Raw genomic sequence first — 24,450 nt, 5'->3', positions numbered from 1 at the left:
GCCGCGTGCACAACTCATGAAGCTATAGCTGTTGGTTACAATCCAGCCCTAGCACAGCCCCTCACAGACCGCCTTCCCTCGGGCTGTACGCCTGAGGAGACAGAGGAAACCGCCATCGCCCTAGCCCTTGTACATTCCAATGCAAACTACATCTTTAGCGATTCCAAAACGGCTCTGTTCAACTTCGCGAGAGGCAGGATTCACGCCCCTGCTTGGGAGATGTTGAACACCCCCACCAAAAATTTACCACGCAGGGTAGAGCTCCAGTGGGTGCCGCCTCATTCTGGGAATCCGGGAAACGAGGCGGCCGATAAATTGGCCCGAGGTTTGATTTGCCGGGCTCAGGACGGCCTCGATCCCGGTTTCTCGAGAGAACGGGCGCACACCTTTGCAGAGCTCACGCAAATGCCCGTTTGGACCGTCGGACTTACCCTCCTCCACACCCCTCCCTTACCCATTCCCATAAGATCCTCTGGAGACGCCTCCAGACCCCCTCTCTCTCATTCCCTCAGCTGCTATCTCTCTACTGTGGCACCTCCCCTGCATGCACCCTGTGCGGCGACCCTCACGCCACACTCTCCCACATCCTTTTCGGCTGCCCTGCTGATCCTCCCCCGCAGGGACAGCCCGCGTTATCAAGTTGGGAGGACTGGGAGGTCGTGCTCTCGTCTCCGGACCCGCCATCGCAGCTTGCTGCGGTGCTTCGGGGTGCCGACGTCATGTCCAAACACCACATGAACGTTCCGACGTAGAGTGGGACCGTGTGGTGGTCCGGGGACCCAAGGGGGGTCAACACACTTGCCATAATAAAGTTTTTCTCTCTCTCTCTCTCTATTGATGCAATACGGCTGCCGAGATCATGCATGGCTCTCTTACTTTCAACTTGGATCAGTTCTATTGCACTCAACTTGGCCTTAATCGTATCTTGGCCATCTAGGAGCATCTGCAGAGTTTCTGCGGTAGACGGACCTGGGTTAGGCTCAACATCACCACATAGAAGTAGCAGCAACAGATGAAAGGAAATACGACGCAATAACCGAAAACGACGACGCGAGTAACCTTTCGGTTGCGAGCGAGTTCTGAGACAAGCAAATAACACATGGGGTGGAACCGGCAAAACGAAATGCGCGCGAAAACAGTGCAAGTTTGTGCTACTAACCTGCAAAAACAACAGAAGAAACGTGAGCGGCAGTGCTTCAGCCATGCCGGTTCCACGCCCCCCTGGTTGACTGCCGGATCCCGGTATTTGTAGGCTGTCGATAAGGCAATCACTGCACCAGTGTTCATAGACCGGTACGGCACATCTGTCGAAGTCAGCGGCGACGCACGTCGAATCGTCCCTGGCAGCAGGAGACGAACTTGCGTTCCTTGATCCGTCGGCGCATATCCCAGACGAAAACGGTGAACTCGTAGGCTATGAACACGAAACGGCGCAACCGCAACATTCCTTCAAAGCTGAGACGCCATGTGTCCACAAAAACAACAGGAAAAACGTGAGCGGCAGTGCTTCAGCCATGCCGGTTCCACGCCCCATTCCTTATTAGTTTTGTAGTATTATTTACGGCTCATTTCGTTTTCTTCATTCCTTTAAGTTTTGTAGCATTATTTGCGTCTCACTTCGCTTTCTTCACTCCTTTAAGTTTTGTATTATTTACGGCTCACTTCGCTTTTATAAGTTTTGTAGTATTATTTACGGCTCACTTAGCTTTCATCCTTCCTTTATAAGTTTTCTAGTAATATTTACGGCTCACTTCCTTCATTCCTTTACAAGTTTTAAGTATTAGTTACGGCTCACTTCGCTTTCTTCATTCCTTCATAAGTTTTGTAGTATTATTTACGGTTTGATTTGCGTAGTTTGATTTGTAGACTGTTTTGTTGATTGATTTGTTTGATTGCGTAGATTGGTTTACGTAGTATTTACGGTTTGATATTTGCGTAGTTGATTTGTTCCTGAATTGCTCTAACTGAAATTTGGACCATTGTGTCATTTTTCAATTTCTTTGTTTCGTTCGCAGACAACTTTCAAAGCAATGCTCGATATTTCACATAAGAGTTGGGTTCTTGAGATTTTTCTTTTCACTTCTCCTAATTTGTTCCTTTCGTCCTATAGTATGTCCAAACCTGCCAAAGCCTCAACAGACGCTGTAAGAACATTGTAAATGCGCAAAAATATCAAGTAAAATACAGTAAAATGTAACGTGTGAACCAAGCCATCAGCTGGGAGCAGTAGACCAACATGCTATATCTAGTTTTTCTAGTGAATTCAGTGAACAGAAAAAAAAAACAGATTAACAGACCTTGTGCCTCGAATGAAAGCGGCTGTTTTTACTGCACGACCTGTTTAGACGACGGCGTTGCCTACGGCTGGGGGGCAAGTGCGCTCCACAATGAGAAGCGCTGAGCAAAAAAAAGAACAACAGCCTTCAACTCGTTTGACTTTGCCCGAGCTTTATTCCCTGGTGAAGGCGTCGTCCCCGAGGGTATGGAGCACCCGAATGCCACGCGCATTGACAACCTTGCGCAGTCCCACGGCTAAGGCGGCCACAAATCTTTCCACGTAGAAGGGCTGGCGGGGCAATAACCAGCCGTCCACGAACCCCATGTGGCCCCCGCGCGGTGTCACCACGGCGGCCAGCCAAGGAGAGTTGAGCACCTCGTCCTCGGGCAGGGTTCTCTCCGGGTTCAGCGAGTCGTCCGCCGATACGAGGAGGACCAGGGGACGCCGCACCGTGCCCAGCCTTCCCTGAAAGAGATTCGATCTAGGGTTACTATAGGGCAGCAGTACAGCGTGCCTGCGGTTCTTCAGCTTTCAAGTGATCATCTCTTGGACTACAACTGTACTTCGTAGATTCAGACTTCGCGCGGTTAGCCATGATTCTATATCCCCTTTTCAGACGTTTGTCAGTTCTGTCCCAATTTTCTTAGTGAAGCCACCGCGCAGCACGTCCTATGGGCTGGCCCTAGTGATTTATCGCCCCGCCTTCGCTATCTTCAAGGAGCGGGCTTATAGCCACGCCGGCCTGCTGACTTTGGGACACGGGGTATGGGGTCCGATCACCACTGGCCTTAAAGAAATCTGGAGTTAATTATTACATTCGAACTTTAATGAGTCACATCGACTACTGCCGCAATTAAAGTTGCCGTCAATGTTTCTAAAGCGCCGGAAAACTGTGGATCTATATATAGTCGTCTACTATCCTGAGACAAACCGCACACTTACGCTTTCTCAGTTTCGCCCCCTCCGAAACACAGCGTATATTGCGGGGATAGCTTCATGATAGAAATACTTCGCAAAGCTTGTGGCGTTGTTCTTTGTTTATTGTTCCTTCCCTTAAAATAGTGTAACTGCTGAGAAGAAAAACATTCACGTCAGAGGAGAATCAAACTCGCCATCTACTGAAAACTCGCAGAAGAAAATTAAGGTTTTGATGAACGCTCAATTCCTGAAGCCTGCTTTAGAAATTACGCGACTACTCAAAGTAAAAAAGTTCAGTTTCACCTCCTCCTTCTAAAGGGCGTAATTTGTTACTTCCTCCCCTTCACGTACCTTTAGAGTGCACTTTTCATAAAAGTCCTCCACCGATCGACAGCCAAAAGCCGGGGCGGCGTAATGCTTGTCAAACGAGGCAAGTGTCCAACACCGGAACACTTCGTCAGACCGGATGTTCTTCTGCGCAGAAAACATTGTGCGGTCTAAGAAGACTCATAAAGAATTGCGTCACACTTGCTACAAAAAAGGAAATCAATTGAGGTTAATCCTTCTTTAGAAGGAACATCTTGTGCTGTAGATGCCGGATGTGAAGCCTATGTTATCGTAGACCGGATACTTGTTGCTTATTCACGACTGAAAATTCACAGCTCAGCACAGATTATTCATTATGGCTGGCCTTCGCCATTGAAAGCATGCTGGTTTACAGGAGCTCACAACGTTGCAGCGTTTTCCTGCGTTCGCATTGCCAACAGGGCAGCCTCCTACGTTTGAGAGCTAGCTGCCCAGCCGCTTTTTGCGAAACGCGCCACCGAACGGATATATTTTTCCCAGCTTCTCATAGCCGTGCCACACCGGTAGATGTGGTGCCGCATGTACTGCATGGCGCAGGTATTAACGCAGCTAACACGAACCACGCAAGCCAGTTCCAATATCCTAGACCTTATTATGACTACTTCTCCCGATGTTGTTCATTCACTCAATTTTCTACCAGGTCACAGTGACCACAGTGTTATTCTATTCTCGTTTGCAGGCACCGTGACTAACTGCACGCCAGGGCAAAAGTTCATTCAGAATTACAAGACGTCAGACTTCGTTTCGATAAATTGAGAACTCGGAACATTTTCGAATGGATACGTACCAAATTTTTCTGCACGTACTCTCGAAGAGAACTTGCCTTTGTTTAATAAAAAGACAATTCCCAAACGGATTAATACATACCCCTACGTGTAACGTCGGGCAGACAGCGATCCCCGTGGTTCAACATTTCCTTAAAACGGCTACTAAATAAAAAGAAGAGATTGTTTCGTAAGACAAAATTTAGCAGTAGGCAAGATGTCTGGTTTGCCTATGTGAGAGCAAAGTCTATACAATAGTGCAATAAAGAGCGCTAAACAAGAAATTTTTCAAAAGATCCTGCCTACTTGCTGGTTACACATCCTAAAATGTTCTGGAACTTTATTAGTGGCTCAAAACCCAACGTGATAACTTTATATGCGATGGAAATTGCGTTCTTATTCCTAGTGAAAAATGTTGTGATGCAGTTAATGGATTATTTTCAAATGTATTTTCGCGACTGCAGTCTTTTTACCTGCCTGTTATCGATTACATGAATTATCCTCCAAAGGCACTGCACTTACTGACTCGAATTGTGTGCAGAACTCAATTAGGAACTTAAAACTCTCTTCGTCCTTGGCCATAGGCGGTATTAACTCGAAGTTTTTGAAGAGTACCGACCTGTGCTCTTTCATAATCCTTCCTAAACTGTTTGCTCAATCTTTGTATTCTTCAGTGTTACCAAACGATTGGAAGGTGGGCAAGGTGGTACCTTTACTTGAGTCTGGTGACGCGATTTCAACCTCTAACTATAGACCAAGTTCATTGTCTAGCATTCCATGCAAAATCTTCGAACACATAAACTATTCCAACATGGTTAATATTCTTGAAAATAACTCATTCTTTACACCACATCAGCTTGAGTTTCGCAAATCATTTTCATTTGACTCACAGCTCACATCCTTCACTGATGACCTCGTTGCTGCCATAGACACTGGATCCTACATCCACAGCATATTTCTATATTTCTCCAAAGCGTTTGATTTCCTTAACCTCAATTACTTTTTTAGAAGCTCAGAAGGGTTAACAGTTATCCCAACCTTTTAGCATGGATCGAATATTTTCTTCTCAACAGAACACAGTTTGTATATGCCAATAAGTGTGATTCTTCGCTCTCTCTCCAGTTTGCTCCGGTGTACCCCCAGGTTCTCAGCTGGGACCATTTAACAACTTGCCTGACCACACTAACTCTTCAATTATGTTGTTCGCCAATGACTGCGTAATTTCCAGAAGGATCTCTTCTATCTCTGAGTCCGCCCAACTTCATTCGCACATTAACAGTATATCAGACTGGTATACAACACCTCGAAAATCCGCCTTAACCCTAATAAGTGCAAAGCAATGTGAGTTCCCCGGAACGCGCCTTCTGTTTCTGATTGTCTTCTTTGACTACCATGTCGAAGGTATTTCCCTAGAACACGTAACATGTTACAAATACCTAGGTGTTTACATAACCGACAATCTTTACAATCTTTACATAACCCACAACTTCATTTCCTGGAACGTCAATCGCATGCTTAGATATTTGAGGCAAAATTTTACTACGGCATCGTCCATCTTAAAACTTTTACTCTGTGAATCACTCGTGCAATATTCATACTTCACAACTACTCTCGTTCATCCAGTGTCTAAAATATGAAAGCTACTCTGAACCTTCCACTTCTTTCCTTACGAAGAAAAGTGTCTCACTTATCTCTCTTGCTCAAAATTTATCATCACAATCACCATCCTATTGTAGCGCTTCTCGCTGAACCTGAATATACTTCACACTGTGGAGACCACCATCGTAAAGTAGGCATCTCCTTTTGTCACATGAACACATATTTTCATTCATTTATTCACAAGACAAGCAATAAATGGAACCACCTGTCCACCTCAATTGCCACAATTACCGACTCTGTTTCCTTCAGATCTGCTCTTGAAGAATATGTTTACTCCCAGTAATCTGCAGTCTGCTGCGTTGTTGTTGTTGTTCCAATTTATTCCTGTATGTATATTTCATGCATCCACTCCCTTCAGTTATGCCCCCAGGAGCCTTGAAAATATTAAACAAATAAATAAATAAACATTCTCGGCAAAAATTCTGAAACTTGGACAATTGTAGAATACTATCATGGAAATATTGAAACTCCATTCTTCTTTCCTTTAAAGTGTTTCCATCGGTCGCACCGAACAGTTAAGACTGCTATAGAAAACTTATGGAGAACGCTTTAGACGATAGCGAGAACGGCAATAGAAAAAATATATTCAGGACTGCCGTTGCGTGATATACGGCTGCTGTAGTGCAATCTTACACTCTCTGAAAAAAAATGCCTTGATCAACTGTTCCCCACTCAAAAATAGTTTTATCCACAATTGATGGATGCGACTACATTGCAGAGCAACGTGTTTGGCGTTCTCGATAAACAGGAACGCAGCGGTCGGAAACAAAAACTGTCGTGCCTGCAGACATTAGTGGCCCTCCTTTCGAGTGTCTCGACACCAGGCACACCCTTTAAACGGCGGTTTCGATGCAGCTACTCGAAGTTCCAGTGATGTGCACCACTTTATCAAAGAACAGTACCGCAGGGCACAATCTCGAATTAGACTTTGCAGAGAACATAGTTACGTTAATACAAAAACAAAAGCTGGCAGCCTCATTTTAAAGTGGGTGCCAGCCAGGTTGAATTTCAATAATGGGTTCGTATTCCACAGCGACCTGCCGAAGCTGGGATCAGAACAGAGGGTCGTGCTTCTTAGCTTTACATTACGCACAAGAAGAAAAAAACAGTACAGTTGTCCAGACACCTGTTTAGGGCGCTCGAGCGACGTGCTCTGTTGATGTTTTTTGGCAGTCGCGATGAAGCTTTTTAAATGTGGATCATAATTTCACCACCCTTATAATCTTGTTCTTATTCAGACTTCCGTGACGTCATAATGGTTTTATTTTCAAGTCTAACTCCAAATGAGTGTTCCAGCCTAGCACAGACATTCACGGTCGTTGGCGCAGAAGTGAACCTCAAAACCATTTCTTTCGTATTTTATTTAACTTTATCAGCATGCGGAGGTTTTGGGTAAATGGAATCTTCGCTAATCAACAAATTTAGTTAGCTCAGCAAGGAGCAAGTACTCCACAGTTTAATGCGCGACGAGCTGACTCGACACATCGAGACCTCATCAATAAAAAGACCTCGGTGTTTCAAGAGGAAGCTAACAACGGTGACCTCCGTGAGTCAACCATCATTAAGTTTCTAATTCAGCGCGGAAAGCGTAGCGTTACATTATAAATTCAAAACCTAATTTTCATTGCCTAAATCATTTTTCTTTCATATATTTCATGACATTGACGCCAGCGCTCGTGCAGACGAAAGCTCCAATATAGATGAAGAAGTGTGTGTTGCGGAAGTGGTGCGGAAGCGCACATCCTGGACTACGCCGCTGATGACCCTCGGCCACCAACGTGACATCCGGTGCATGCGCTGGGTACGTTGTTAATGTACCGTATGCGCCCTTCGAGCCGCAATTCAAGCCGCGGACAAATACCCCAGTAAGACGTGCCAGTACACCAGGGCTGTCGCTGATTGCAAGGCCTACCTCCCGAATTTGGACCGCTCCCCGCTTCTCATACATCACGAAGGCCAGGGCTACCAGAATGACACCTCCAACCACAGCTCCGTCAGTCCTGCTCCACCACAAGCGGGAGCCACCCCATTTCCACGATCAACCACACGAGGACGCCGAAGAGGGGCCGGACCAGCACGGCCGGGTGGCCTTCTACAATGGTTGTGCCGCTGACTGCAAGATGCGCCATGTTTATTTCGCCCTGGAAGACTCCCCGAGGACACGGTATGAAAACAATGAATCTGTCCATCGAACTTGGGTTATGCTCAAAACCGAGTTCCTCTAAGTCCCCAAGGACAGCCCGTTCCGCAAGGAGAACGCTGCCCTGCTTTTGAAGGCCCGAAATCAACTCCCCAACCAAAAGTGTGACGGTGTATGCCGAGGAAAAGAAGAGCCTCTTCCACGTGTGGACCCAAGCATGTCGGAGGAGAGGAAGGTGAGCTTCCTGATGAAAGGGGTTAATAAACGGCTGCTCACCGGCCTGGTTTGAAGTCCTCCAGTGACTGTGGCTGACTTCGTAAAGGGGCAACAGCATCGATACTTACTACCACTGTGGAAGGAGCCACGATGAATTCCACAGAATCTCTACGCGTGATTATTTGATCCATAGTGCGAAAATAACTGGCGAAGCCCTTTCCGGTAAAGGGAGAGCCTCAGGTTGCCACGCTTGCTGACGTTGTTGGTGAGGAGGTTCAACAATTCTTTAGGCACGAGAGCACCATTACCCGGCCCTGCGCAGCCAATTAATAGCGCCCCAATCTCAGCTACGCCGCCGTCCCACGTCGCTTGATTCCGTCTCAGCCGAACCTACGTTACGACGCACCTGCCTCCGCTGCTACACAAACTGAACTTCTCTAGCCGAACTCTCGCCAGCGCCTAGGACGCCGCAGAACGCATGTCTGGAGAGTGCCAGACAATCAGCCGCTGTGCTACCACTGCGGTGAGACTGGACATGCTTGGCGCCGCTGTCCATACAAAGAGACTGACCTTAGAAGGTCGTCCGTCCTCTGTATTCGTCAGATGTGTGGAGAACGACCGCTGGAGATCGCGGATTAGATCTCTCAAGCGGACTCCGTACAGCGCCGTTTCTCTCTATAACCATCTCCGCGTCGCTACAGTTCCCCAGGACGAGACCTGCAGTCTCGGAGTCCCCGTAGACGAAACTAGATGCAGCGTCCTCTGGAGGTGCGGCTGCTCAACGACAAAATGAGCAAGATCCTAAATCACCACTAGACAATTCCCAACCAACGCCCAATCGCGATGCCGTACCGACGATTCATCACCCGACGTACCTCAAAACTAGCCGATGTTCTGACACACCCCTCCGTGGCCACGACGCCTTTCCTTGAGGCCGTACTCCTTCGACACAGCACAGCCAAGAGCGAATGCCTCCACATCCCCAAAGTAAGACACCATCAACTGCCGACATCTTTATTTCCGCTGACGGCGCCGCTCTAACCACGCTGGTGGATATCGGCGTCGATTATTCTGTGCTCAGTGGACCATTCACCGCGGCTCTAAAAAACGTCCCAACCGCTTGGGACGGCCCACAGCTGCCTACTACAGGGGGACATTTGATCACACCTACGGGAACGTGCGCACGTCGCGGATAACCGTGCTAGCCGAAACATTCCTGGCAACGTTCGTAGGGCTAGCCGAAGGCCCCCGGGACGTCAGACTCGGCAAGGACTTTCTGACCGGAAACAGCCCTGTTATTCATCTGCAATCGAAGTCCATCTAATTCTCCTCCGAAATAGCCATATCCATCAATAGTGTTCTCCCAGCGGCGCTGCACATTCTAGACGAACACGTGACCATGCCTGCTCGTTCCAGTGTAATGTTAACCGTCGGCTCCAAGAGCATGCGGCAAATTGACGGTGTCCTGGAAAGCAAGCAGCTGTTGCTTCTGGACAGAGGAATTCCCGTTGCGAGGGCGGTTGTCTTCCTTGAAGATAGCAAGGTCAAAGCTCGACTCCCCAATTTAAGCAACACCAACACCTTAACAAAGGGACGAATGTGGCTTCTATTGGCGCTCTTAGTGAAACTAGGTGTGTGCACAGTTTAACAACGCTTACACAACAGAGCCTGACACACTTGCTGGTGTTAAGTAGAACATTACCCAGCCCTGGCACTCGGTCAGAAAGACAAGGTGCGGGAACTGCTCAATCGCTACCGTGGTTCCTTCGCGTCGTCGCCACGCGCCGGGCGGACGCATCTTGCGAAACATCGCATTATTGCAGATGAAAATGTCCCACCGCTCCGACAGTCACCTTATCGAGTGTCTACTAAAGAACGTGAACGAAATTCTCGAAAAGACGTTATTCGCCCTTCTAGGAGCCCGTGGGTGGCACTTGTAGCGCTTGTGAAGAAGGACGGCACCTTACGATTTTGCATTGACTACCGTCGGTTAAACCGCATCACTATAAAGGATGTGCATCCACTGCCCAGAATTGACGACACCTTGGATCGCTTGTGCAACACCAGGTATTTGTCCTCCATGAACCTGAAGTCTCCATATTGGCAAATTTAGGTAGACGGAAGGGCCCGCGAGAAGACGGCATTCATCACTCCACACGGGTTGTACGAACTTCAGTGTTGTCATTTGGTCTTTGTTCGGCATCCGCGACTTTCCAAAGGCTCATGGACACCATTCTTGTGGATGAGAAGTGGCAAACTTGTCTGGTCTGCCTGGACGACGTCATCGTTTTCGCCCCGTTTTTCGAAGAGCACCTCCCTCCGTGGCCTCGAGGCGGTACTGCAGGCTTTAACCTCATAAGGCCTTTACTCTAAAAGCCGAAAAATGTCATTTTGCATATGAAGAGTTCAAGTTTTTAGGCCATGTCGTGAATCAAGAAGGGGTCCTTCCTTACTCTGAAAAAAACATAAGCCATGGCAGTTTTTCCTCCGCCGCGTGACCTGAAGGAAGTTCGTCGCTTCCTCGGGCTATGCGCGGATCACCGCTGCTTCATGGAGAATTTCATTCAATTGCCTCACCCCTTACTGATCTGCCAAATGCGCATGTACCGTTCAAGTGGGAACCACCGCAGGAGAAAGCGTTTTAAGTCCCCCCCCCCCCCCCCCGTGCTGGAGCACTTTCATGAGCTTGCAGACACAAGGGTCCACATCGATGCGAGCAACGTTGGTTTGGGCGCTGTCCGCGGTGAAGTTTAGCAAGATAAACAACGTCTCATCGCCTATGCCAGCCGCGCACTCTCGAAAGAAGAAGCCAACTACTCTGCCTCTGAAAAAGGATGCCTCGCCATCGGGTGGGCAGTATCGAAATTCAAACATTACCTTAATGGCTGCTGTTTCAAAGTAGTTACCGATCGTCACGAACTATATGCTGGCTGACCAACCTGAAGGATCCCTGCGGCCGCCTCACACGATGGAGCCTTCGGCTTCAAGAGTTCGATATTGCCTTCATTTACAAATCCGATCGCACACCCGCAGACACCTACTACTTATCTCGTACACCCGTGCAACCAGTTCAGGCCGCCGCTGCTGACGACTAAGTATTCCTGAATTCAATGCATACAAGCGGTTTCGCCGAGCATCATCGCGCCGACCCCGATCTCCGCGATGCCATTCGTTACCTTGAAGGCGCCAGCCGCAGAGTTTCTATAGCCTTCAGGCGCGCTTTGTCGTCTCTCTGCATGCTTAACAGTGTTCTCTTTAAGAATAAATCCGCTACCAACACTAGGCCACACTTGCTGGTCGTCCCCGTGACCCTACGAAGCGAAATTCAACACGCCTTCTATGACGAAGCAGCTTCCCGCCATCTTGGTGTGACTAGAACACAAGCCAGAGTTCAAGACAAGCACTACTGGCTCGTCTGGGTCCTGACGTTGCATATTACTTCCGCACTTGCCGGGACTGCCAGCACCGCAAGGTTCCGCCCGTGAAGCCAACCGGATTCCTCCAGCCCATTGAGCCGCCTTCGCAAGCATTTCAAGAACTAGTCAGAGGAGTTTGCCAAGACAACGTAAAACTTCATACAGTACTTGTCGAAAGGTCGCATATAGTGGGAGCATACCGGGAACGGAAAAACCGGCCGATCATAGCGAACTTTTCAAGATGGAAAGCACGAAAGATTGTGTACTACTTTATTCGCACTGTGCAGGAAAAACGGCGTCTTCTGTGTAGTTATACGAAAGAAAAACGACAAAGCAAGGAATTTCGTGTACGTCTCAAATATAGTAAGGCAGCTATAAATGGCGAACGTATATCTTGCAATTTGACACGAAGCAACCTGTATAACTGAGAACTTCTGCGCATTTCAAAGACGGGGAGTGACAAGCACAAGACACAATGAATATATATCGACGATTTGGCTGGACCTAAAAGACTTTCTGCGCTCTTATTAAACTATAGAAGCATTAAAAATCAGGCTGGCAATTTCGCGTCTTTGGTAGCAACTGTGCAGCCACACGTTGTACTAGGCACCGAGTCCTGTTTACACAAAAGTATCACGAACTGTGTAGTCTTGCAACGGTGGCTTACAGCCTACCGCAAAGATAGACACCGACATGGCAGAGGCGTGTTCATTTCAATTTCAAACGACTTGCCCAGTGAAGAACTTCAATTTGAGAATGATGCGGAATCAGTGCGATGTCGAGTGCACCTCCCAAAGGCCCATAAACTAGTGCCTGGGTCCTTTTACCGCCCCCCCGGTAATAGCGAAGAACCAATTAATTGCCTTCCTGATATTTTATTGGTGCTTTCTGGTGCTGTTGTTATGGGCCGTGATTTTAACATCCCGGACATAACCTGGACCACTGATGGAGCAGTAACTAAACAATCACAAATGAATATTTTATTTCACTGGCTAATCCTGTTAAATAATTACACCAAATACGTATTGTCTCCTACTAGACAGCAGGCTACACAGGATCTTGTCCTCTGCAACAACCCGTACATTGTGGCCAAAGTATCAGCGCAACCCGGCCTCAGTGACCACGATGCAGTAATTACGAACTTAAACATCCCGGTGCTTTCGAGAACTATGCAACACCCATGGCGGTTGTTCTTATATGGCAAAGGTAATTTTGACGCCATTGAGTGAAAGTTGGGGTCATTCTTGCCAATCTTCCGCGTCTGTCCCAAAGTAGTGATGCAGAGTGTTTATAGTCCACCTTCGCAACATTCTGTTGGAATAACTCCTAGACAAATACGTCCCAACAAAACTTCTACGGGAAAAGGAAAAAAATTAGCCGTTGTTTAATTCTGAAATACGTAGACTAATACGAAAAGCTAGAAGCGCGTGCAAAAAATGTTCTAATAATAGCAGTTCAAGGAACCGTCAAAGTATAAAGGATGCGAACCGGATGCTAAAGCTGGCAACCAAGAAATCAAAGCACTTATTTTCGACTGATTAAACGCAGATCTGAGAAAAGAAAACCCTAAAGCCATTTGGAAATACATAAAAACAAGTAGAGCCGATGACACATCCATTCCCGGACTAAAATCGAATGGCGCTACTCTGAATACAGAAGCCGAAAAGGTTGAAATGTTTAATCTGTATTTCAAATCAGTGTTTCCTCAGGAACTAATAAATACCACAACCACATTACTTCTTTCTAACTATGCCTCCGACCGTTAGATGCCCGAAATAAGCTTTGATGCATATGGTATCGACTGTCTCTTAAAGGAATTTGACATCTCGAAATCTATGGGTCCTGATGGAGTGCCACCATATGTTCTGAACAAATGCCACAGTATAATAGCAGAATACCTCTGTATTATATCTGAAGCCTCGCTTGAGACAGGGTTGGTTCCATAGGACTGGAAGGTCACAGTTGTTAATCCGATCTTTAAATCAGGTGATAAGGTATTTTTGACTCCAGCTTCCTGCAAGATTTTTCAGCTTATAATGTACAGACAATTATTCAAATACCTCGAATGCTTTTTTACTGGATTGCAGACAGGTTTTCGTAACGGTCGCTCATGCAACACGCAATTAGTTGAGTTATAACACTTTATAGGTAACTCCCCAGACAAGAATAAATACGTAAATGCAGTATTCCTCGACTCCAGGAAAGCGTTTGACACTGTATCTCATCACTTATTAAATATTTACCTCGCATCTTTTAAAATACGTTATAAAACAAAACTGTAGGCGCCACCACTTAAAGGGATACTGAGGCGGTTTTCGAATCAGCTAATTTTTTAGGGTTTTGAAGTAGTGTCATTGCTGGCGCAATAACCAATTAACCAGTGGCGCAATAACCAATTAAAAACGCGATGTTCAAATCTCCCGCGCCCCGCGCGAGCGTAGGAGAGGAGAACAGCGGAGAGGGAAACCTCGTCTATGTCGGCCAACGTGACGTCACGTTGAGGAGCCGGAGATACTTCGGCGCACCCGAGCGAGCTTTCAGCGCGCGTTGTTTCTCGTGCTGCGTGCGTTGTGACGTACAAAGCGTGTCAGCCGACCTTGAGAATCAGATTGAACACGAGGTACTACTCTGCGTTCGTGTCCATCAACAAATACGGCCGAGATTGTGTCGTCTTCCACTGTTTTTAGCAAGATCAAAAGCTCGCATCGCAAGCGCTCGCTGCTGTGACGAAGAATTCAAGCTGACCAAACCAAGCCTACTCTGCTTGAAGCACTTTCGTAAGAGCGGCTACATGCAGAGCTTATCCCTTAGGTGACCTCTGGAGATTTCTGTCGAAAAGGCGCGGCTGAACCATGACACAGTTCCTTCGATTTTCTCGCGCATGAGAGGCGTGTCACCATTCCGAAGGAGCGCCTCTTTTAAAAGTAGAAGCATGCTCACTTAGCCCCGGAAGAAACCTTATAGAGGCTTAAGCATGTGTCGCTCTCCTCGGCTTAGGTGATGGCCAGACCACCTGAGGCGTGCTCAGTAAGGCTCGGTTAGTGATTTTATACTCGGTTCGACGTGCCCAAGCAAGCAAGCAAGCAAGCCGAGCAAAGCACAATAAAGCAAAGCAAGCAAGCATCGAAGCTCTTCATATGTGGCATCTCGTTTAATCGTAGCTAAGCGATTAAAATGAAAGTGTTCGACGTTCTGATTTCGGATGCAAATTTATGAGAGAAATGAATGCCAACTGAGTTTTTGCAAAAACACACCGCAACCTTACTCGGTTTCTTCATCAAGTTGTGGCAGCGGGCGAGTTGCAGCTAGCTTGGCTTTTAAACACACATATAGTTGGCAACTACTTCATTGAACCTAAACTGCAAATCTAGGAAGGGCGAACGTTTCCGAGGCAGCGATTAATATTTTCTGGCATCTGCTGAACGCGCCACGAGTGAAGCAGCAGCCTTGTGCGCGTATTTGGCTTGGTTTCCAGCGCACAATGATTGCGTCACTATCTTGTGGTCACATGCCTCGCAGTGCTTGGCCACTGCGCTTCGCTAATTTTGACACCAACTTTGTGCTTCTTCATCGTTTCCTTGAAATACTTTCTCGCCCCAACCTGCAACGCCGCGTACTGAGAACAGGATTTTTTGTACACAGTGCTTTGGGCCTTTTCTTTAGGGTGACGCTCTTCCGGGCGAGCCAGGAGGCGTCCGGTGGTGGTAATTGACTTGAGTATTGTTCGCACCCCTTCCTTTCCGAGAATACGAGCCGAGGTTGTGCTGGCACCTTTTACGCATGGTCTGCATCGCGTCTTTGACGCTGGTGTATGCTTGTGCTAGGCGTAGAATTTTTTGCATGTGTCTTTTTTAGTTTCAGGCGATACGTGGAATGAGCAAACTGTAGTATCCTTTTCTTCGGAGGTCATTAAAAAAATATAGTCGCCGTATTCGCTTTTACAACGACACGGAAAGCTGCGATCTGCACTCAACGCAGCGCCAGATCCGCATCGGCACCTTCTCCAGTCCTCAAAGTGACGTCACGACCTCTCTTGACCAATCACGGGCGGCGGCGCGCCGCGCGGCGTGCCCCGCGGCGCAGGCCGCATATTTCGGCTAAAAAAGGCAATTCGCGCTAGTTTTTGCCTTATTTGGATGCGATATTCCAGTATACAGCATAAAAAGCTATAGGATGCCGCTGCCAGCCCTATTTTCAAAAAAAGTGCTTCAGTCTCCCTTTAAACGAGCGTAAACAATGTATGGTCCTGAACGGCTGTAGCTGACGTACATAATGGTATCCTCAGGAGTGCCCCAACGCTGTGTTCTGGGCCCATAGCTGTTTCTGATTTTTATTAATGACATTGTAGACGATATGCAGTCCCCCCTAAAAATATTTGCAGATGATGACTGCGTTGTGTACAGAGAAATAAATTCACCATAAGACGTAGCAATTCTACATAACGACATCCACACAATAGCAAATTGGTGTCTGCGCGGGAATATGAGTATTAACATTAATAGATGTATTTATGTTCTGTTCTCAAAAAAAAGCTAGCACCTCAAACACAATACAAAATTGAAAACATAATCAGAAACACGTCAGAATGCAAGTACCTTGGTGTTTATTTTACGCAGAAACTCAAATGGAATGCACACATCCAGCGGTCAATATCTAAGGAAAGTAATATGTTGTTTTTTATTCGTAGAAATTACTAATCAGCGTCCAAGGACGTTACAGAAACACTATTTTTTGCATGTCAGATCTATTCTCGATTATGTATGCATTATTTGGGATCCATGTCAGGACTACTACATACATTAAATAGAAAAACTGCAAAATCAGGCTGCAGGCTTTGCCTCCAATAATTAGAACCCTTTTCAAAGTATCACTGAAATAAAGGCCGTGCTGTGATGGAAAACTGTAAGCGCCAGAAGAAAAAAAATTAAGGCTCAAATTCCTCCACAGTATCTTATATAATGAAAAGGGCATTGATATGCGCAACTATATATCGGAACCAACCTACCACCAGACTCGGCACGACCACTCCAAGAAGGTGCGCGAACATGACTGCAAAACAAATGCGTTTGCGAAATCATTTTTCCTAAAACAGTGAATGAGTGGAACTAGCTTCCAGAAGAATGGGCTGCAGTCTGCGATAACCATGACTTTTATTCTGCACTGTATTCATTAGTGTAATATGTCTTCATTATTTTTTGTGTGTATTGTTTTGCATTACCTTTATGCTGACCTTGTTTTTTTGCGAGTTATTGTGACAGTTACATCATTCTAAAGCTCTCTCCACTGCGATAATGCCCCTGTGCGACGCCGGTATTCTGCAAATAAATAAATAAACAAGTCGGCATGAACTTGCTCGGACCCTTTCCTACATCAGGCTACGGGAACACGTGGATAATAGTGCCACTGATTATCTCACCCGTTATGCAGAGACAGCGTCTCTGCAGGGTAGCACCGCCATCGAAGTAGCCCAGTTCTTTGTTCATCAGATCGTCTTACGCTATGGTGCTCCACAAGTTGAGGGTGCCTTTTCCTGTGAGCTCCTGCATCATATCCTAGTTTTCAATCCCACCAGTCACCATAGCACCACTTCTTGTCATCCCCAAACTAACGAACTGACGGAACGCCTCAACAAGACGCTTGCAGATATACTTTAAATGTACGTGGACGTCGAACATAAGACCTTGGACGAAGTCCTGCCCTACGTCACGTTCGCGTATAATACACCCGTACAGGAGATCACCAACATGCCACCGTTTATCCTCGGTTATGGACGTCAGGTGACAACAACACTCGATGCCCTCTGCCTCATGGCGGCGACCACCCAAATGGCGACGTTGCAACCTTCTTAAATGCGCCGATGCTGTCCGCCAACTCGCACGGCTTCGCATTCAGGACCAACAGGGCCAGAATGCTACAGCCTACGGAGGCTGTTCGATACCCTCCAGTTGATCTTGTCTGGGTTTGGCCAACAATACGACGACGCGGACTGAGTGGAAGGCTAGCGCCGCTATTTCGGTCCGTACCGAATTGTGCGACGCCTTCGAGCCCTGAATTATGAAGTCGTTCGGAACGAGACTCAACCATCTCGACGCCACCACCGCCCCGAGGTGGTCCACGTGGTTCGCCTGAAGCCCTACTACGCAAGGACACCCCAACTCTTCTCGACACCCCTTGTTTTCGTTTCAGCATCGGGTGGATGCTTACGGAGGAGGGGGGCTAATGACGCGAGCGCTCGTGCAGACGAAAGCTCCAATCAAGAAGAGAAAGAAGTGAGTGTTGTGAATGTGCTGCGGAAGCGCACGTCCTGGACTACGCCCCTGTTGACCCTCTTCCGATTAACACCAACGTGACATTATATCAGGAGATGATTAGCTGATGAAGTGGTGCGCGTGCTTGCCAAATCATCCCTTTGTTCATCTATAGGGCACTCACCGCTCTGCGGACGACATCTTCGTTCTCTCTCAGGCGGCCCACGAGTCCGCGCGTGATCCAAGCGTTGAAGATGACGTTGGACCTCCAGGGGTTGGTCACGACTCGGGCAGCCACAGCGGGCTGGAAGGGCGGCGAAACGGCCAGCGCCGCGTCCAGCTGCGCGTGTTCACCCAATATCGACAGGTAGAGGGCGACCAGCAGGCCGCCCAGGGACACGCCCACACCGAGGAGGCACTCGTTCGGGTAGCGATTGCGAACCATGCGTACCACCTGCAGCGACGACCGGTGGCCATGTCATTTAATGGCTGTCCCGTACTTAATCGCTCAAGTTAATAAAACGGTGAAGCTGGAAAGCGCGTTCCTGGTTTCACTTACGACCATGGAACCCATGCTCGCGATTTTGGGCGGAGCCTAAGTGTCTTAAGTCTGCCATCGAACTTACAGAATTTATGTATGTGGGGTTTAATGTCCTGGATATGAATGGGGGTATAGACGCCGAAATGAAGGGATTTCGGTTACTTTAGACCACCTGTTCACATTGACGTGCGCTTACGTCGCACAGCACACGGACAATTTTCGCATTTCGCCTCCATCGTAATGCAGCCGCCGCGGCCGACAATCGATCACGCGACCTTGAGCTCAGCAGCCGGACGCCAAAGACACTGAGCCACAACGGCGGGTTTAGTTCTTTGGGAACATCTTACTAACCTGCTATTTAATACTATTAAACTGTTTTGACTTTGGCGAAGCTGGAAAGTTTCTTTAATTGCGAAGACTGCCGGGGGTATACTTTGATCTGTGCTTTCCACTGTTATTTGGTAGCCATGGAGCTAAGTGGTCAGCTATGGACTGACTCCTGGTATTTGTTCATGAGTCGCTTTATCTCCCAGACTTTGTGCAGCGCTGCCAAACTTTTACTTTTCTCCGTCTCAAGTTTTAGAAAACATGTAATGGTTCTTACTAAAAATCACGGTGAAATTTTCGAAACAATATTGTTTCGACACGCTATGACGAGAAAAAAAAATGATTGCCTGCTTCTCATTCAGGCAGTCCCTACATTATAGCACGGGGTTCTGAAATCCCTTGTCAGTGCCCGGGAGTCCCCCGAGGCTCCGCTGAGTTTAAGCACTGCAAGTATAAAAACTTTGTCCCGTCGCGGTGGCTCAGTGGTTATGGCGCTCGGCTGCTGACCCGAAAGACGTGGACTCGATCCCAGCCGTGACAGTCGAATTTCGATGAAGGCGAAATTCTAGAACCCTGTGTACTGTGCAATGTTAGTGCACGTTAAGGAACCAAATGTGGTGGATATTTCCGAAGCCCTTCATTACGGCGACCCTCGTAGCCTAAGTCGCTTTTGGACGTTAAACCCCCATAAACCATAAAATTAAAAAATTCAATTTAATTTCGTATTATTCTACCTTGTATCGCAACGCATGTTTTCAGTGAAGGATTTCCGAATAGTAAGAAGGTGCTAACAGACGCGACCGGAAAATAAGCTTCCACTCCAACTGCCAGAAACCCTCCGATTACGGACATTAAAAAAATTAGGCAACAAGAAAAAATGCATTTTCCGTTGCTGCGAAACAAAAGAAAAACGCTGCTTGCGCATAGGAGAAATGCTATACAGTGGAGCAGGCATATCCAACTGCGATCCCCAATGTCAAATACTCTTTTCTTCTGCTGACATTCCAACAAATATTTTGACTTATAATTCGAGAAAATTATGCCAGGAAATAAATGAGTAGAAACCGAGACTTAAATCCATAGACTGATGCTGTTTTTCTGGCATTTTGCAAAAGCATTGGGCTAAGTACCCAACAGGCTTTCATTGCTAAAGCTAGCCCAACTAAATTAAATCCTAATGTTTCATTGTGGATCGAAGCAGTTCTCACTAATCACTCCCAATTTTTCCTCCTTAATGGTCGCAGCCCTCTCCCAGTAGAATCAGGCGTTTGCCAGGATTCTGTACTAGCATTTCTCTTGTCCTTATGTCTCTATAAACGACTTACCCTGAAAGCTGTTTTGAAATTTACGATTGTTCGCAGACGACTTCGTGCTCTACCAACACCTTCGGTTAATGGCAGCTACAAAATCACCTTAACTGCGTGCTTCCATCTAGCGATGGCAAGCTAAGTTCCTTGGTTCCCAACAAGCGAGAACTAATGTCTTTTCATCAGCGGCTTAATCCCAAAGTTTTCACTTACACAGTTGCTAACGTCCCGCTTGAATCTGTACACTCATACCAATACCTAATCGTCACATCGGGCCAGGAGCTCATCTGGCGCACACACGTAACGATTGATTGATTGATTAAAAATATTTCTATTTATTCAGTATTCTCAGAACATGTGGGTGAGCCGCCTAGTCCGGTAGTCCATTGGCTGCTGCTGCTGCGCTGGCCCTCTCCACCAGCCAGTGCTGACGGTCAGGATCATCGCTGAGCAGAGTAGCCTCCCATTGCTACTCTGAGGGGTTGGCAATGGGGTCAACTAAGGGATTAAGTTGGCATGCCAACACCATATGGTAGAGGTTAGCTACCTCTCCACAGTGTGGGCACTGCGGAGAGTATAGTGTAGGGTACCACTGGTGTAATTTAGCTGGTGTTGGGTATGTGTTAGTTTGTAGTCTCCTAAGGGTGTTGTCTTCGAACGAAGCGGCGTCTTCTAACCGATCACTGTTTTTTGTAGCGTCATCTACGGCACGCCTCTCAAACTCAACTTCTCGCCTTCAGATCACTTCAGAGACCAACACTAGAATACGCATCTGCTGTCTGCAGTTCGCACAAAGAAATTCTCATCAGCACACTGGAATAAGTTCAGAGTCACGCCACATGGTTCATTCATCGTCGCATTTCTTTTCTTAGGCAGTTTCATAACCTTTCTACAGTTGACTTGGCCCAGCAGCTCACATAACCCCACCAGCTGGCATAGCACCGCGCCAGCCATTTACTACAAGTTACTTGCTTACGGGCCCGCAACGTCACGTTTTCCGCCCTTTTTTTTGCTCCTAGTGCAACCGACTGCAACGACCTTTCCCACGAAGGAGCTACCATCACTTGTATATCTAGGTTAACGCTTCAAGGTGCACTGAAGAGGAATCTGAACTCGTGTTTTTCCCGCGGGGACTCAATCTACACGTTCCCAGCATTCTTAGCAACTTCGATTTATTGCCCTGTGTGGCTGATTTCCCCAATTAAATCGGATTACCGTCCGTCTCCCGCCTTTTCTTTCCCCGCATGCGGTGGGAGAAGTCGAGCAACGCATGGAGTGCCTTTCAGGCAGTCGCGTGGTGACTTTGCTTTCGTTTTTGTCTTGTTTCTTTTGGTTTCCGTGAATAAATAGGTCTAGTCAGAGACTACATAATGCAAATTAGACCCATAGAAATAAAAATACGCGTGTGCTCTTTGCTTTTGCCGATCACTACGTATGAACTCGCCGATGGCAGAGCGACAAGCCGCCACGGGATTGGTTGAAAGGTTGGTCGACTCCACCCACCGTTTGCGGGGAATTAAAAAAAAAATGCCGGAGCCCGACGTTAATCCGGTTTAAATTCGAGAAATCGGCTGCACAGGGCAATAATTCGAGGTTTCCAAGAACGCTTGGGAGCTATAGATCGAGTTCCTGCGGTAAAAATACGAGTTCAGATTCCACTTCAGTGCACCTTTAAGTAATCCCTTCAATGATTCCATGAGGCAGTCATAGTTATACAATCCTTCTACTTTCACCCAGCCTTTAACACCACCAAAGTGGGATGTTTAAGCTAATAAACTGAAGTCAAATAGAAACTGTGCTCCAAAGAGCCACCTTCGCTAGCCTTTACTCGTTATAACCGGGGTGCTTTGGGTAGGTTCGATCAGCTGGCGTCCGGTGTCGGAGCTCATGCTTTTAAAGCAGTCTGCATCTAGAAAACGGACATGACCATATTGCACCTTCACTATAATAAGGGAGTAATTACTCATTGACATCCATCCGAGCGCAGCCATACGGCAACAAAGGAAAGCTAACACCTTTCTGAGAAACATCGCAGTTTCTAGCAGTAAGAATTCTTCCTGGTCCGGGGTTCGATCCAAGGACCACCGCTACACCGGAGCAGTCGCTCTACCAACTGAGCTAACGGGGTCGGCAATCTTATGGTAGGGCGAGAGCGAATTGATCAAGTAACTGAAGTGGGAACAGTGTTGGTCAAATGATTAGGGGAATCCGCCAAGGCGGAGTAGACTTGTAATTAGAGAGTAATTACTCACTGACATCCACCCAAGCACAGCCATACGGCTACAAAGGAAAGCTCTACTTTGTAGCCGTATGGCTGCGCTCGGATGAATGTCAATAAGCAATTACTCCCTTATTACAAATATTCTCCATCTTTGGGGATTCCCCTAAACATTGGACCACCTTGACTCTAGTGCTTATAGCTCTCCGGATTGGCTAGCACGTAGGCACCACCTGCCCACAAAACGTACCGTCGAGCAAACACTGAAAACTTTTGGCTCCGATTACCCGACCCTGCTGTCCTCCACAGAGCACCGCAGTGCAGCAGGGTAAGGATCGAGCAGACACCTTCGAATGTAGTACCTCGGCGAAGTCTCTGGCGCTGGCCGCATATGTGATGCGGTGATTGGCGAGGGCCAAGCCTCCGCAGCCGCGCCCGTTCACCACCACGCAGGGGAAGCCAAGCGCGGCGAGAGCGGGCAGCAGAGAGCGCCACGGCCGGCTCTGGCTGTCCGTGTATCCTCCTGCGACGAGCAGCACCACGGGGCCTGGCGCCTTCTCGTTGAGCCAGTCGAGCGCCACCTGACCCCGGTCCGAGAGGACCATCACCTCGCGGCGGTAGTTTACTCTTGGGAGCCGCCACTGCGTGAGGGTGCACATCGCATCTGCTACTATAGGGCTGCATTTCTTGCTTGTGTCCCGACCACGGCAAGCTATATATGCCGTAAATTTCTAAGATCGCGCGTCCTAATCATCAGTGTACCTGCGTCCATTGCAGGAAAACGGTATATCTCTCCAATCGACCCTCTCCTCTCCCAGCAGCAACCATCTTATCTACGCATCCTCATCTCATCCGCTTGCCTGACTCTGTCGCCCCTTGCTACGCTTCCCGTCTCTTGCACTCCGTTCCGTTACAGCAAGGAAAGATCGGTTACCTTGCCTTCGCATTAAATGCACTGCCATTCCCGGGAATGGTACGTTATTGATGCAGCTAGACAGGCGACTCGCTCTAGACGAATGACATCATGTCGGAAGTCGCTGCGGCTTGAAAGCATCTATTGACCCTCCAGGAAAAAAAATAAAAAGTGCCTGCTCCCTATCTTGTGCACATTCTACACCCAAGTCACGTTCCTCCTATCTTGATATGCTCAGCGTGTAATCGTACCAGAAACGCACTCCACCAGCTTTTTTTCCCCAACCACTTCAAATCTGCCACCAGCAGTGAGTGCGAATGAGCCCTGAGCGCTGGTAAGCCACGGTTAGGGCGGTGTCCGCCTCATCGGCCAAGCGCGGCATTGATTCCCGCTGCTGAGAGGCGTGCGTTGCACTCACGTGGTAAAGGTGCCCCACAATGCGTTGGAGGTTGGCGCCGACGCACCAGACCGGCGTGCGGTAGTAGCTCCTGACCAAGTCCTCCATCTGGACACTGATGAAGCGGCGCATGTGGCCGCTGCGGCACACCAGCCGCGGCTTGCGCACCACCGCCAGCACGTAGTAGACTACGTAGGCGGAGCACGCCAGACACAGCAGCAGCCCGGCCTTGGGGGGCGCCTTGAGAAGTTGCACGACGGCCATCGCCGGCTGGATCGAACCGCAAGGTCGTCTCGTCTCGAGCAGCAGTCGTCTCGAGCAGCAGTCGTCTCGAGCAGCGAGCGCATTGGCACGCGCCTGTCGGCTGAATAGCTTGCAATACGTGCTGGCAGCGACGCCTGCGGAAACAAGGCATGTCCATCATTACCTCTTTTCTTTTTCTTTGGGTGAGTGTGCCAAGGAATAATTTAAGAAAGAGAGAAGGGTGTGTAGGACAGAAATCTAAGTTAGAAATCTAGAAATGTTCAAGAACTCACGCTGCTTTCCCGCGCCGTGTAAAATCGTTGTAGAACAGGAACACGCTTCGCGCCACCAGGGTCGCACTAAAAAATGCGCTTGGTGTCTTTGTGCCTTTCGGTTCTGTCTCAACAATACCTCTACGCGCAAGTCTTTTCAGGTTTCGCGCCTTTTTCAGGTTAAGGTTTTGCGGCCCACTGCTGAGTCACATTACGCCCTCACATAA

The 24,450-nt window shown here is 47.9% G+C and overlaps 1 protein-coding gene across 1 annotated transcript; it reads right to left on the bottom strand.

Moving 5' to 3' along the window:
* Nucleotides 1-2,449: 2,449 nt before the first annotated feature.
* LOC149354078 (protein ABHD1-like) lies at nt 2,450-23,972 on the bottom strand. Its single transcript, XM_089575921.1, has 5 exons — nt 23,730-23,972; nt 22,761-23,039; nt 18,190-18,459; nt 3,548-3,670; nt 2,450-2,743 (listed from the first exon to the last, which is right to left on the bottom strand). Exons 1-5 carry the CDS (start codon nt 23,970-23,972, stop codon nt 2,450-2,452), a joined length of 1,209 nt encoding a protein of 402 aa, XP_089432047.1.
* Between the last annotated feature and the right edge of the window lie 478 nt (nt 23,973-24,450).

The sequence above is a fragment of the Amblyomma mixtum genome, chromosome 3 (genome assembly GCF_055824585.1).
Source record: "Amblyomma mixtum isolate Tamu chromosome 3, ASM5582458v1, whole genome shotgun sequence".
NCBI lineage: Eukaryota > Metazoa > Arthropoda > Arachnida > Ixodida > Ixodidae > Amblyomma > Amblyomma mixtum.
This window is presented reverse-complemented; position numbering and strand designations above follow the sequence as displayed.